This window comes from Equus przewalskii, chromosome X (assembly GCF_037783145.1).
Source record: "Equus przewalskii isolate Varuska chromosome X, EquPr2, whole genome shotgun sequence".
In the NCBI taxonomy this organism is placed as follows: Eukaryota; Metazoa; Chordata; class Mammalia; order Perissodactyla; family Equidae; genus Equus; species Equus przewalskii.
In genome coordinates, this window is record NC_091863.1 from 56,014,737 (window position 1) to 56,030,094 (window position 15,358).

A 15,358-nucleotide genomic window follows, 5' to 3' on the forward strand; every position below is an offset into this window, starting at 1 on the left:
TTTTCCCATATAGGCAAGGCATCATTTCTATCTTACTGCTTTTGAGATTTTTTTCTTTTTCCTTAATTTTCAAGAGTTTATTATGTGATTTGGCATGGGTTTCTTTGGGTTTATCCTGTCTTGGGCTTTCTCAGCTTCCTGAAACTGCAGGTTTATGCCTTTGGCCAATTTTTCAGCCATTATTTGTTGGAATACATTTTCAGTCCCATACTCTTTTTCCTCTCCTTCTGGGATTCTTAGAACATGAATGTTAGATCTTTTGTTATTAGTCCCACAGGTCCCTGAGACTCTGTTAATATTTCTTTGGGCTATTTTTACTCTTGTTCAGAATGGGTCATTTCTATAGTACTATCTTCAAGTTTAATCTATCATCTCCATTCTGCTATTGAGCTTATCTAGTAAGTTTTTCATTTCAGTTATTGTAGTCTTCAGTTCTAAAACTTTCATTTAGTTCTTTATATCTTCAACTTCTTTGCTGAGAATTTCTATTTCTTTGCTGCAACTTCCTACTTTCAAGTTTCATGTGTGGTCATAATTGCTTGTTTAAGTATTTTTATGAAGACTTCCTTAAAAATCTTTGTCATAATTCCAACATTCTGTCATCTTGGTACTAGTGTCTATTGATCATCTTTTCTCTTGAAGTTGAGATTTTCCTGGACGTTGGTATGAGTAATTTTCTATTGTATTCTGGAAATCTGGGGTATTATCTTGTGAGACTCTGGATCTTACTGAATCTTCTGATACTGCAGATCTCCTCTGATACTGTGTGGCAGGAAAGGGAACACTACTTTGTTACTGCTAGGTGGGTGTGGAAGGGGCTCCTCTACTGATGGGCAAGGATGAAAGTCTAAGCTCCCCACTAATGCTTTTCAGACACTACCCCTAAGGAGAGAGAGAAGTGCCTCTTCACTGTCATGTGAAGGTGGAAATCTAGGGTCCCCACTCAGCCTCTGCTGGTAGGATTGGGAATGGTACTGCAGTTTTTCTCTGTGGTGTTTGGCTAGAGTAGAACAATTATCGTCTAAAAGTTTTCTATGTGGCTAGGCTGCCCCTTTCCTGTTCCTTTGGCTAGAGGGAGAAGGTTTTTCTTGGGCCTTTTTTTATCTGTGCCTGTTTGTGTTTCTGCGCTATAACAGCTTCTCCAGCACCCAGTCCAGGATCTATGAGGCAGAAGGAAAACCCAGGAATTCACTGCTGTGTCATTTCTCAGGTGCAAAGTCCCTAGCCAGTCTCCCTTCTTTTTTTCAACTTTCAGTCTTCTTATGCTTGCTTTATAGATCATGTCCAAAGCTTTTAGCTGTACTTAGCAAGATAAATAGGGAGAAGTGAGTCTATTCCATTTTATCTGGAAACCAGAACTCTTTTCTTTTTTTCAAAGTAAAAGTATTTAAGAATATGAAAATTTCTAAATATGACTTTGGCCAAATCTCTTAAGTTTTCATAAGTAGTAGTATCATTTTTCATTTTAAAACCCTATATAATTTCAAATTTGATTTCCTCTTTAATCTAAGAATTATTTGGAAAAAAATTTTAATTCCTTCACGGTCAGATTTGTTTCTTACTATTCTTGTATTAATTAGTTTTATGTCATATGTCTGGCAATACTACCTGTATGATTTCTACTTTTTAAAAATAAACATTCTTTGTGCATTCTGTCTTTTTGGGTATAGTTTTATATACACACATAAATACAAAAATCGGGTTTGTTAATCCTCTATATCTTTTTAAAGATTTTATTTTTTTCCTTTTTCTCCCCAAAGCCCCCCAGTACATAGTTGTATATTCTTCGTTGTGGGTCCTTCTAGTTGTGGCATATGGGATGCTGCCTCAGCGTGGTTTGATGAGAAGTGCCATGTCCGCACCCAGGATTCGAACCAATGAAACACTGGGCCGCCTGCAGTGGAGCACGGGAACTTAACCACTCAGCCACAGGGCCAGCCCCAATTCTCTATATCTTAAATTATTTTGTATAAATGATCTGTGACATTCCGATAGAAGTACGTTATAATTTCTGACTATGACTGTACAATGGTTTTATCACGTTGTCAAGTTTTCCTAAATATCTGCTTTATATATTTCATTGATATTATTCAGTAGATAAAAGTTTATAAACGTTACACCATTTTGGTATACTGTAACTCTCATCAATATAAAACATCCTTCTTGTCCCATTTACTGACTTGTGCCTCGAAATCTATTTACTATTTTTGTTATTAATATTGCTACCATGTTTCTTTTTGTTAGTATTTACATATCTTTTTTTTTTTTAGGAAGATTAGCCCTGAGCTAACATCTGCTGCCAATCCTTCTCTTTTTGCTGAGGAAGACTGGCCCTGAGCTAACATCTGTGCCCATCTTCCTCTACTTTATATGTGGGACGCCTGCCACAGCATGGCTTGCCAAGCAGTGCCATGTCCGCACCTGGGATCCGAACTGGCAAATCCTGGGCCACCAAAGCAGAAAGTGCGAACTTAACTGCTGTGCCACTGGGCCAGCCCCAACATGATATATCTTTACATGTTCCTTTATTTTTCACTTTTCCATATAATCTTATTTTAGGGATATCTTTTGTAAGCAGCATCTAGCTGGAGTTTGCTCTTTTACATATTCTGGGAATCTTTGTCTTTAATGTGAGAATTTAACAAATTCACATTTTATTTATTTTTTTAAAGATTTTATTTTTTTCCTTTTTCTCCCCAAAGCCCCCTGATACATAGTTGTATATTCTTAGTTGTGGCATGTGAGACGCTGCCTCAGTATGGCTTGATAAGTGGTGCCACGTCCACGCCTAGGCTTCGAACTGGTGAAACTGTGGGTCGCCACAGAGGAGTGCATGAACTTAACCACTCGGTCACAGGGCCAGCCCCAGAAATTCACATTTTAATGCAATTACTAATATGTTCATTTTCATTTCACCAGCACAAAATTTTCTCTCACAAAACACACAGCTCTTGGTAATGTAGGCTTTGGAGACTGACAGGCTTCGTTTGAGGCCTAACACTGTCACTTACTAGCTTTGTGACCCTGGACAATGAGTTACCTTCCTCATCTATAAAATGGGGCTATTAATAGTACCCACCTGCATAGGGTTGTTGTAGAGATTTCAAGATAATGCATTGAAAGCACTTAGCTCAGTGCCTGGCTCAGAGAAAGTGTTCAATAAACACTGCAGTTATTATTGCTATTGTTCCTGCTTTCCTGCTGTTTTTGTTGTGTGACCAAGTAATAAATATCAAAACTTTGTAATTTAAATCTAGATCTTTAGTTTTATTCTTCTTTCCAAGATATAGCTGTGTATCTCATCCCAAATATGAGGTATTTCAATTCTGAAATCTCTTTGTCACCACAAACTCAACATGTCTCTTTCCAACTGGCATCTTCCTATGGAATTTCACTGCTTCTATCAATGGCAGCATTATTTACCTAGTCTCTAAATTTTGGCATTATCTTGATTCATATCTCATATCTAGTTAGCCAACACCTGTCTTGCAAGCATTGTTTAAAATGACTCTTGTATCCTTTCCCATTCTATTTTTACTACTACTAATCCAGCATATATTCTCATCACCTCATGCCTGAATTAGTTTCCTTGATCTCACATTCTCCTCACTATAATGTATACTGTCATCAAATCAATATTCCCTAAATATCACTTTCATCATGTCCCTCCTTGCTCAAAAACTTCTGATAGTTTCAGACTTGCGAGAAAATGTTTTAAATATCACTACTTATTTTCAAGGTCTTCATAATCTGACTCCACCTTACTTATCCAATTTTGTTAATAATTATACTCCAACATGCAAGGCTCACTCTATTCAGGTTGGCCTCTTCACTGTCCACTCACAAGTCAAGCTCATCCTTGCCTCCAGGCCTCACTCATGGTAATTTTTTCCTCACCTAAAGTACTTTTCCTTCTTCCCTCCTCCCATATGAATACCACCCATCCCAAAAAGCCTGAATAAGTCCTACCTCAGTCAAGAAAATTTTCTTTGATGACTTGATCACCTTCACTGTAAAATACCAATCTAATGGTTTAGTATTTCTTTATATACTGCCTTGAATTCTTTTCTATTATTTTTGTGTATTAGCTTGGCCTCTCCAATTAGACTTCAGACTCTCTGAAGACAATTCCAGGAACACAGCAGTTATTAAATGGGTACTTGTTAATTGTCTTAAATGAAGAAGAAAGACAAAAAGAAGAAAAACTACCCTACTTCCTCAACTCCTGTGCTTTTGAAGCACTTTAGAGATGTGACAAAAATCCCTAACCATCTGTCTGGACTTTGAATAATTTATGACAAAGGGTTCTTCTCTAATGGAAAGGAATTCTATGTACTTTGGCAGTACAAACAGGCTTTTGGAAGCAACAGCTGAGACACAGAAAGGAAGCAGTGCTTCAGTATTGGCTCTAGTCCTCCAGGAACTGACAGAACAATAAAGCCTTTCACTCAGTTTCAAGTAAGCTACGTCAGGAAGTCCAGCCAATAAAGGAAAGATAAACTGAAAGCCTTTTCACTTTTCCCTGTTGAATTTTCCTGCTTCAGTTAGACAAGCCTTGAAAGGAGAAGTCTGGGAACTAATCTATAAAATCTTGATGCTCCACTGGAGTAAGACAGATGCACAATGTAGTATTACTGTCTTTAAATGAATTGTGTTAATAAAGTTTCTGCAAATTGACCTAGAAACCAATTATCTGAAGTAGGACCCCACCAAGTTATTCCATTATATTTTTTGAATTATAGCTCTCAAGCCACCTGAAATATTCCTGTGTATTGGTTTATTTGCTACATATTTATTCTAAAACATAAGCTCCATAAGAGTAGAAATCTCATCTGCCTTACTCATTCTATGTATCCCCAGTGCTTATTAAAGTGCCTGGCACAAAATAGAAGCTAATAATAACTGCTGAAAGAATAAATTGTCAGAAGCAGCTCTCCAGTGACTCTAAGATTTTGAAGGGCTAACCACATGACTTATTCCAAAAATACATTTATTTCTTGCTTCATACAACCTTACCAAGCATGGTGTGTGAGATGGGGAAGGTGATAGTGGGCTGGCCTGTCATCCTCCAGCGGCTACAGAGGTAGGAGAGGTCTGTTCTAAGCATTTCCACTATCATCTTGTTGTCCAGAGCCAAGTAGAACTGTTGCTGGTCTATAAACTGAGAAAAAGAAAAATAACAGCTCAGAATAATTTACTCTCACAACTATCAAATAATATTTTAAAGCACTCACATATTCACAAAGGTACATAAGATGTCATAGAGGAAATAATACCCCCAAATTTAATGCCTAATTCTTCCCAAAGTATCTGGTGGTCGATTGGTACATATAAGTTTTGACATTTTTACAGTGTGTTATAGTTTACAAAGTATTTTCAAGTACATAATTTTATTTAATTCTATAACAACCTAGTGATGCTTTTCTTTTTTTAACAGATGAAAAATAAGGCCAAGAGACATTAAATAGATTAGCAAAGTCATATGGCTAGCAAATGGCAAAGAAAGAAATAGAATCTACGGTCCAATACTCTTTCGTCTATACCTTAGCTGCATGATTTCAGATGTAAGATGACAAATGGGAAGCTTAAGCTTTCTTTCCATAAAATAGTTTCTCCTCCCATACATACATATAATTGGGCTTGCTATTGCACTGTAGCTAACAAACAGGCTAACAATGTATATAATAATGGCTAAAACAGTACTGACATTTTTGTTTAGAAGAGGGTATCAAAGATCTCCAGGCATGTAAAAAGGGCCCCTCCCCAAAACAAAGAGAACACATAATTCAGTAGATGAATAAAAAAGACTATATTTTGTTTATAAAGGACAAATATAGTCTTTATTTTTAACTTTTAAAAGTAAAGAGTACTACTAAGATATCACCTTACACCCATTAGAATGACAAAAATATCTAAAACTAATAGTAATAAATGTTGGAGAGGTTGTGGAGAAAAAGGAACCCTCATACACTGTTGGTGGGAATGCAAACTGGTGCAGACACTATGGAAAACAGTATGGAGATTCCTCAAAAAATTAAAAATAGAACTACCATACGATCCAGCCATCCCACTACTGGGTATTTATCCAAAGAGCTTGAAGTCAGCAATCCCAAAAGTCCTATGCACCCCAATGTTCATTGCAGCATTATTTACAATAGCCAAGACATGGAAGCAACCTAAGTGCCCAGCAACAGACGAATGGATAAAGAAGATGTGGTACATATATACAATGGAATACTACTCAGCTGTAAAATAGAACAAAATCATTCCATTTGCAATAACATGGATGGACCTTGAGGGAATTATGTTAAGTGAAATAAGCCAGCGAGAGAAGGATAATCTGTGTATGACTCCACTCATATGAGGAATTTAAAATTATGGACTAAGAACAGTTTAGTGGATACCAGGGGAAAGGTGGGGTGGGGGGTGGGCACAAAGGGTGAAGTGGTGCACCTACAACACGAATGACAAACATTAATGTACAACTGAAATCTCACAAGATTGTAACCTATCATTAACTCAATAAAAAAAAAAGTAAAGAGTACTTTTTTAAGTGCTTCAACATTTGTAAAATCCCTATTACTGTTTCTGCAACACCCAGGACCACTCTTGGTAGCCACAATCACTTGGCACAGCCCTGTGCTACAAGTTCAATTCAGTTCAACTTAACAAATATTTACTGAGCAACTTAATATGTGCAAGGCCTCCTGGAACTCTGATGCTTGTCCTAACTCCAGTAAAGGCTTTATTTCTATAGTGTTTCTCTTTTATTTCCATTTATCTCAATGCATGTTAAAGCTCATTCCACCCACCTGTGGAGTGAAGGTAAAGATAGTTTTCCGAATGTCATAGAGTTTTGAAGTTCCAAGGACTCCCATGTGTCTGTAGGGTCGTCCACTGAGTTTCATTCTACTGTTGCATCCTGAGATAGAATTAAGAGATGGTCAAGATATTTTTAGTGCACAGGTCCAATCAGCAACATTTTTTGTATTAGTTTACACTTCCTGAATAAACAAACTAAGTTTTGTGTCTCAAAGTTAGTGTCCACATCATGTACAGGGCCATGCTAAGCATTATGGGGCTCTCCAAGAGAAATACTAGGCAATTATCTGTTCTTAAAGAAACTTTATGCTCTTATAAAGAAGCCACATTATCTACATATGAGAGACAAGAATGTACATAAAAATTAGTAGTTCTATGAATGATAGAATTTTATTACCAATATTCATACACTGAATTTCCTTAAAGTTTAATAGAAGTGCAAAAGCTATATTGATTATCAAGCCTAATGTAAACTATGCCTCAACGAAGCTGAACAAAAACCTCGTCAGCTTAAAGACGGCATACTAAACTGAAAAACTGAAATAAAAGTGTACCTTGATCTCCTTCAATAGCATAACACTGACACATTTTATTCAACGGGACACCACATTTTATCCAAATAAGTAAAAATACTTTAATATTCTTGTGTCTGATAGAAAATTTTGTGGAACTTTATACACAGAGTAAAATTCACTTGGCAAAGGAACATTTCTGAAAACTTGAGAAAGAGGGAAGATGAACTATCACACAGCTACAAAAGTAAGGCATAATTTTAATGAAAATGTAAATAGAATATATAAATCATGTGTCTAAATATCACGTGTGTCTATATGTATGTATGTATACACACATGTGTGCACATTCACACACACATCCACCTTATTTCCTTAAGTATAGGATGTCTTCTTTTTATAGTTTAGCATTCTGAAATTAGAATCGATCTGATAATTGATGTCTATGTTAAATGTAATTGAATTTTTTTTTGTCTTTCAAAAGGTAATTATTACATCAATACCTCTTACAATAAGGAAACAGTTCATTTATTCACACACTTTTTTTCCTTGTATAACATAGGATAACACTATACACATTGTTCTTAAACTCTTTCTTCCCCAAAATATATATTTTGAATATCCTCTCATGCCAGTAGTGACAGAACTAGTACTAATGTTTTTATTTTGGCTGGAACACAATCTTCTTGGGGATTTTATTTTTGCCCCTGCTTTATCTAAGTGTGTCACTTATCAAGTATGGCACACTTTTTTTTTTTGAGGAAGATTAGCCCTGAGCTAACATTTGCCACCAATCCTCCTCTTTTTTGCTGAGGAAGACTGGCCCTGAGCTAACACCCATGCCCATCTTCCTCCACTTTATGTGTGGGATGCCTGCCACAGCATGGCTTGACAAGCAGTGCGTAGGTCCGCACCTGGGATCTGAACTGGCAAACTCTGGGCCGCCGAAGCAGAACATGAAAACTTAACCACTGAACCACTGGGCTGGCCCCAAGTATGGCACACTTTTATTGTTGCTTCACTCTTATGGACAGAACCAGAGAACTGTCAATGCCTTGATCATATTCCAGGGTCCACTCTGTAAAGCACACATTTTACCTGAGATCAATATCACAATATCACAGGTTTATCCACTGCTCCTTCCATTTTGTTTCTTTTTCTTATTATGGTAAAATATACATAACACAAAACTTACCATTTTAACCATTTTTAATTGTTCAGTCGCATCAAGCACACTCACAATGTTATTCCTTTACCACGACCACCCATCTCCAGAACTTTTTCATCTTCCCAAACTGAAACTGTACCCATTAAACGTAACTCCCCATGCTCCCCTCCCCCTAGTCCCTGGAAATCACCATTCTTTCTGTCTCTATGAATCTGCTTACTCTAGGTACCTCATATATGTGGAACCATACAGCATTTGTCCATATGTGACTACCTGATTCCACTTAGCATAATGTCATCAAGGCTCATCCCTTTTGTAGTGTGTGTCAAAATTTTATTCCTTTTTTAAGGCTGAATAAATACTCCATTGTATGTATACACCACATTTTGTTTATCTTTTTCATCCATCAATGGTCAGTAGGGTCTTTTTGTAGTAATTTCTTATAGTATAACATACATGAAGTCATGTACATGAATTTTAAATGTAAAAACTGATGAATTTTTACATAGTAAACACACAACCCAAATCAAGATATGGAACATTACCAGCACTACAGAAGCCTCCCTCATGCCCCTTCCCAGTTATTAATGTCCCCCAGCTCCCAAAGTTAACCACCATTCAAACTTCAATCACCATAAATAAGTAGTTGTCCATTTTTGAGCTTTATATTAGGAGTCATATAATATGTACTTTTTTATATCTGGTTTCTTTCACTCAACATTATTATGTTTATGAGGTTCATCCATATTGTACATCGAATTAGTTCATTCATCTTCACTGCTGTATAATATTTGAGCATATGAATGTATCATTATTTATTCATTCACGTGTTGATGAACATTTGAGTTTTTTCCCTCAGTTTTTGGTTTTTCTAAATAAAGCTCCTATAAACATTCTTGTTGCATTGGAGGTCCCAAAGATCACCTTCAGGTTTGGTGATTCAGCAGGATTCACAGGACTCGGCATATAGCCGTACTAATGGCTAAGGTTTATTACAGCAAAAGGATACAAAGCAAAATCAGCCAAAAAAAAAAAATGGTGCATGGTGGCAAGTCCAGAGGAAACCAAGCACAAGTTTCCAAGAGGCCTCTCCCAGTAGAGTAACACAGCATATGCTTAATTCTTCCAATATCAAATTGTGACAACACATGTGAAATGTTGTCTACCAAGGAAGCTCATTAGAGACTCAGTGACAAACGTTTTGATTATGGACTGGTCACATAGGCAACCTCTGCCTAGCATGTACCTAAACTCCAAACTCTCAGAAGGAAAGCAGGTGTTCAGCATAAGCCATACTGTTTGCACAGTTTAGACACAGGAAACCACCCTTATCATCAAGAAGATGGTGGAACCCTCCCAAAATCCAAGTCCCCAGATGTCAGCCAAGGGCCAACCTTGCAAGTAGGTCTTTCTAAGAACAGCATTCTCAGGTCTGCCATGTGAACTCTTTTCTGCACAGTCCATCCCCCTGGCTCTTGGCCAAGATATCTTTGTCAGTAGGACCACATGCAGCAGAGTGAAACCAACCTGTAGTATTGTCCTCAGTTATACCCTCAGGGGTCATATATGTAGCCAGATAAAAAAAATCCATTACCATAAACATGTATCTTCAAAAGCCAGGTGGCTTCCTCCTTAAGTTTCTGTATTAACCTTTTTTTTACCTGGCTGGAGGCATCAATCCAGGTGCAGCACAAGCCTGGCCAGTAAATTGAAGCTGACCTGAATGCCTTTCAGGGCTGAGGTAGTGCCAGGATAGTCAGGGCTCATAGACAAGTACAATTCCAGAAGTCACACATAGTACCCTTGGACAAAAAGAGTTTACCATTGTTAGAGCATCTCAAGCAGGACATACATTAATCAGGCAGTTCAGGTTAACAGGGCCCCTAATGTGGCCTCTGCCGTGGGGATTCCTGTCCTAGGGTTTCCAGTCCAGTCCAAAAAAATTCGGTTCAGTCCTTGGTTCAATGGGATTGTCTCCTGAAGGCAGCTGGATCCAAACAGGTTTGTCTGTTCACGACACCAGTTCATGTGCTTTGCAAATGTGGGTGACATCTGGAGGTGCTCTGAGTGGAAGGTGCAGGAGCCAGGGCCACCCCCTGCTGTCTCACAATCAGCTCTTTGGAATCTGACCTTAGGCTCAGTAGTCAGTTTGAATTCAAAGCACCCTCAGCACCAGGGATGACAATATGTGCTTTTATTAGGGAGGAAGGGAAAGCTTCCAGGAGCAGTTCTAAAAATCAAAGATCATTAATGCCCTCTCCCTTCACCCATGCCTCCCCAGGTGTCAGCATTTTGTTTTTTCTCCACTGTTACAAAATCTGTGTCCCACTTAGCAATCGTAGTACAATCATCCCCTCCTTTCATCCGGACCTTTTGTCTAGAAGACTCATATGCAAGAAGTTTAAAATCATTTTCATAGGCAAACCTTTTTATATAACTTAACCAGAAAGACATATCACGGCCAGTTATTGGTCAAGATAAAATCCTAAATTTTCAAATATTTTAAAAATGGGTTTTCATACCTCCCACCCCTTTCATCCTGATCATTTATCCAGTGAGTAACCTAGAAAAGATCGCTCTCTTTCTAGGGACAGCTGCATTTAATAAGCAAATTATTTTACTAAGTTTCGTGCATCAGGACAAAGGTAAGGGAAGGAGAGTCAGGCTATCAGTCCATTGTTGTAAATTGCAACTAATCTGGAAAGTCAAACACAACCATCAACAGCAGTGACACAGCCCCAAGAAGGGGTCAAGAATTTGATCTGTCAGGAGTGGGAAAGGGATCACAGCCCCTGCAGTGTGCTGTCCCCCAATTCGCAGCTTTTGCAGAAATCACAAGTTAGGAACACGATCAGTTTCTATATCAGAAATATCGAGACAATCAGCAGATCAGTTTCAGATAGTCCCATGAGAGAACAAGCCTTTTCTTGTGGGCATCTGCAACTGACCCAAATGGTCGAGTCAGCACCCAGGATGGTTTCATAGTTTAGAGCCCCACAAGAGGGGTGACCCAAATCTACAAAGATCTGAGTCTGAGTTCATTTAAAGTTCATGTAGTTCACTTAGAGTTCATTTAGCCTGTGCTTGCTTTCAGTTCGGCACATCTGGTACTGAGGTGGGAACAGCCTACAGCAGACCATATCAGGTTTCAGCTGAGAGTCAGACCCAAGAAATTAGAATCTGTGAATTTAGGATGCCAAAAAAGCCAAGATGCTGCAGGGCCAGTCAGCCGTGGTCTAAGTCCAAGTCCAAGTGACAAGCAAGACTTTCCTGAGCTCTTTTTATTGTCTACGGTTCAAATCAACCCACTCAAAAATATGCACAACAGGATGAAAAATCATCAGCCTCTAAGAGTTGGACATTTGGTTTCACAAAGGCTTTTTTACAAAACTGCTTTTTAAACTCAAAAAGTTTAAAAAAGTTTAAAAGCATTTTCATCTAGAGATTGCCCCTCTTTTTATGCTGTCTTCCTTTCCCAGAGGCTCCAACAGATAAAAAAATAATAGCATAAATCATTAGTTACGGAGATTAGTTCTATTTCCAATACTTAAAGAGTTTGAATTCCAATCTGCCCACTGGCTGAAAAGGTAGTTGTGTCCCACCAACACCCTTTTTTTTTCCAACTTTCCCTCATCAGGATGATCCCTCTAGCTTTATGAGATTACAAGAATACAACACTTTGCATCAATTTTTATCACACATCCCAGTGCAATAGTCACAAAATATAAAGCCATCATAAAAAATTCTCCCTTTTGGCCCTCACTGAAAGTTTACTCAAACCTCTAGCAGAAAATTCAGCATTTACAGGCTTAATGTTATAGTAGGGAGACCCCAGCTGTAATGTGCAGGCAGGAGTAGGGGGTTGCTGCAGCAGTGGCTAGAGTGTTTTGCCCTTTGATTTATAAAACTTTGCTCCAGCCCTGGGAAGTGATTTAACCTTTTTTTCCTCCCACTTGGATGAAAGAAACACAAACTCTTTAAACATTCTGGCCCATCCAAAGCTCACCTTTGGGCCCTTTCTCCTCCAGCTTGGAGGAGAAAAGAAAAACCAGAGGATCCATCAAGCCAACTCTCCTGGAGTTAGATCTACCTTTTTGAAATTCCACAGGTAACTGTTACCTCTCACAACAGACAGCTGCTCACCTGCTGTTTCATACCAGGGGTAACTCCATAGCCAGGTACCACAAAGGTTGTCATCCTCTACCTTCCTTTTCTCAAACAATGCTTTTGCCATATTTAAATGAGTTAGGGTCACTCCAGAAAATCCCACCACTGTTTCCACTATGTTGGGAGTCCTGAAGACCACCCCAGGCTTGGTGATGTGCTAAGGAGGACTCATAGGACTCAGCACATAGTCATACTTCTGGCTAAGATTTATTACAGCAAAACAATGTAAAGCAAAATCAGCAAAGGAAAAAGGTGCATGGGGCGAAATCTAGAGGAAACTAGGCACAAGCTTCCAAGAGTCCTCTCCCAGTGGAGTCACACAGCACATGTTTAATTCCTCCAACATCAAATTGTGACAACACGTGTGAAGTGCTACCTACCAGCTCAGTAGAGACTCAGTACCTAATGTTTTCATTAGGGGCCAGTCACATAGGCACCCTCTGCCTGGCATGTACCAAAACTCCAGACTCTTAGAAGGAAAGCAGGTGCTCAGCACAAGCCATATTGTTTGCACAGTTTAGACACAGGAAACTATCCTTGGCAGTTAGAAGATAGTGGAAACCCTCCCCAAATCCAAGTCTTCAGTTCCAAGCCAAGGGCCAACCTTGCAAGCAGGCCTTTCTAAAGATAGCATTCTTAGGCCTATCCTATGAACTTTTTTCTGCACATGGTCCATGTCTTTTAGAGTGTGTATGTATGCATTTCTGTTGAGTATACACCCAGTAGTGGGAATGATAGGTCACAGGGTTTGTGTACATCCAGTTTTAGCAGATACTGCCAAATTGTTTTCCAAAGTAGTTGTGCCAATTTATATTCCCACCAGCAGTGTATACAATTTCCATTTGTTCCACATCTTTGCTAATACTTAGTATGATCAGTCTTTAATTTTAGCCACTCTAGGAGGTCTGTAGTGGTATTTCATTGTGCCTTTTACTTGTACTTTCCTGATGAAATAATGAGGTTGAGCACCTCTTCATAAGGTTTAGTGGCCATCTTCTTTTGTGAAATAGCTTTTCATTTTCCTATTGTGTTATCTTCCCTTTTGTTACTGATTTGTAGGAATTCTTTATAAACTCTAGATTTGAGTCTTCTGTCTGATATATGGATTGCAAATACGTTCTCCTATTCTGTGGCTTGCCTTTTTACTCTTGGTAGTTTCTTTTGATAAACAGAAGTTCTTAATTTTGTCAATATTTTGCTTTTAGTGCCTCCCATATGCTGATTAAGAAACCCTTGCTTATCCCAAAGGTCACCAAAATGTTTTCCTACTCTATCGTCTATAAGCTTTGCTGTTTTACCTTTGACATTTGGGCCTATAATCCATATGGTATGAGGGAGCGTCACAGTCCCCTTATTTTCTCCATGGGTGGATATACAATGGATCCAGTGTCACTTATCGAAAAGGTGTTCTGTTCCCCACTGCACTGATATGGCAGCATGCCATAAATCAGGTGAGTCTAGTTTTGGACTCTATTCTGTTCCACTGATCTAATTGTCTACATTTGTGCCACATTAATTGTAGCACTATAATAAATCATGAAAACATGTCGTGTAAGTCCTGCAACTTGGTTCTTGTTCTTTAAAATTTTATCAGTTCTTTTCAGGCCTTTGAATTTCCCTATACCTTTGAAAATGACCTGTTACCTTACAAGCGCACACACACAGCTTGCTGGGAATTTAAATGGGATTATTGCAATATAAAAGCTGACATCTTTAAAAGATTGATTTTTCCAATCCAGGAGTTGGAAAACTTTTTCTGTAAAGGGACAGATAGTAAATATTTTAGGCTTTGTGGCCCGCATGCTATCATTATTGCATATTTTATTTTGTTTTTAGAATGCTTTAAAAGTGTAAAAATCATTCTTAGCTCATAAGCTATATAAAAATACACCATAAGCCAGAATTGGCCCATGGGCCCTAGTTTGCCAACTCTTGTTCTAATCCATGAAAAAGGTATATCTCTCCATTTATTTAGGTTTACTTTCCTCGGAACGTTTTAGTTTTCAATGTAGAGGTATCACACATTTTCTATAGAGATTTATTCCTAGATATTTGATGTTTGTAGCTGTTATTGTAAATGATATCATTAAAAATCATTTTCTCATTGAATGCTGCTAATATATAGAAATATAATTAACTTTTTGTGAATGATCTCACATCTAGCAAACTTATTAATCATTTATAAATTCTAATAGCTTATCTGTATCTTACTTTGGGTTTTCTACTTATATAATTATGTCATCTGTAATGACAGTTTTGCTCCTTCCTTTCCAATCCTAATATCTTTTATTTCTTTGTCAAGCCTTGCTGCACTGGCTACAAGCACCAGTACAATGCTAAAAGGAGGTGGTAGTAGGCATCTCAGACATCTCATCCCTGATCTGAGAGGAGTGAGGTGGGGAGACTTTTAATATTTTACCACTAAGTATGATGTTAGGTTTTTAAGAAGATATCCTTTATCATATTTGAGGAAGTTTCCTGTAACTCCTACTAAAGTTTTTATATGAATGGGTATTAAAATTTACCAAATTTTTTTGTAACTGTTGAAATGCTCATATGGTTTTTCTCTGTTATTCTCCTTGTGGTGGGATATATTGATTGATTTCCAAATGTTAAACCACCCATCCACTTAGTTGAAAATGTTCTCTAAATTCCATTCTTCTGATTTCTTCTTTGACCCATGGGTTAT

The 15,358-nt window shown here is 38.0% G+C and overlaps 1 protein-coding gene across 5 annotated transcripts in view; it reads right to left on the reverse strand.

Annotated features, from left to right (window-relative positions):
- PHKA1 (phosphorylase kinase regulatory subunit alpha 1) overlaps positions 1 to 15,358 on the reverse strand; it is a 110,870-nt gene that overhangs the window by 41,020 nt on the left and 54,492 nt on the right. For all 5 annotated transcript variants that reach the window (XM_070605874.1, XM_070605875.1, XM_070605872.1 and 2 more), the window contains 2 exons: positions 6,813 to 6,922; positions 5,017 to 5,161 (listed from right to left, as the gene is read on the reverse strand). In XM_070605874.1, coding sequence (XP_070461975.1) covers positions 5,017 to 5,161; positions 6,813 to 6,922 — 255 coding nt within the window. The remainder of the gene's footprint in view (positions 1 to 5,016; positions 5,162 to 6,812; positions 6,923 to 15,358) is intronic.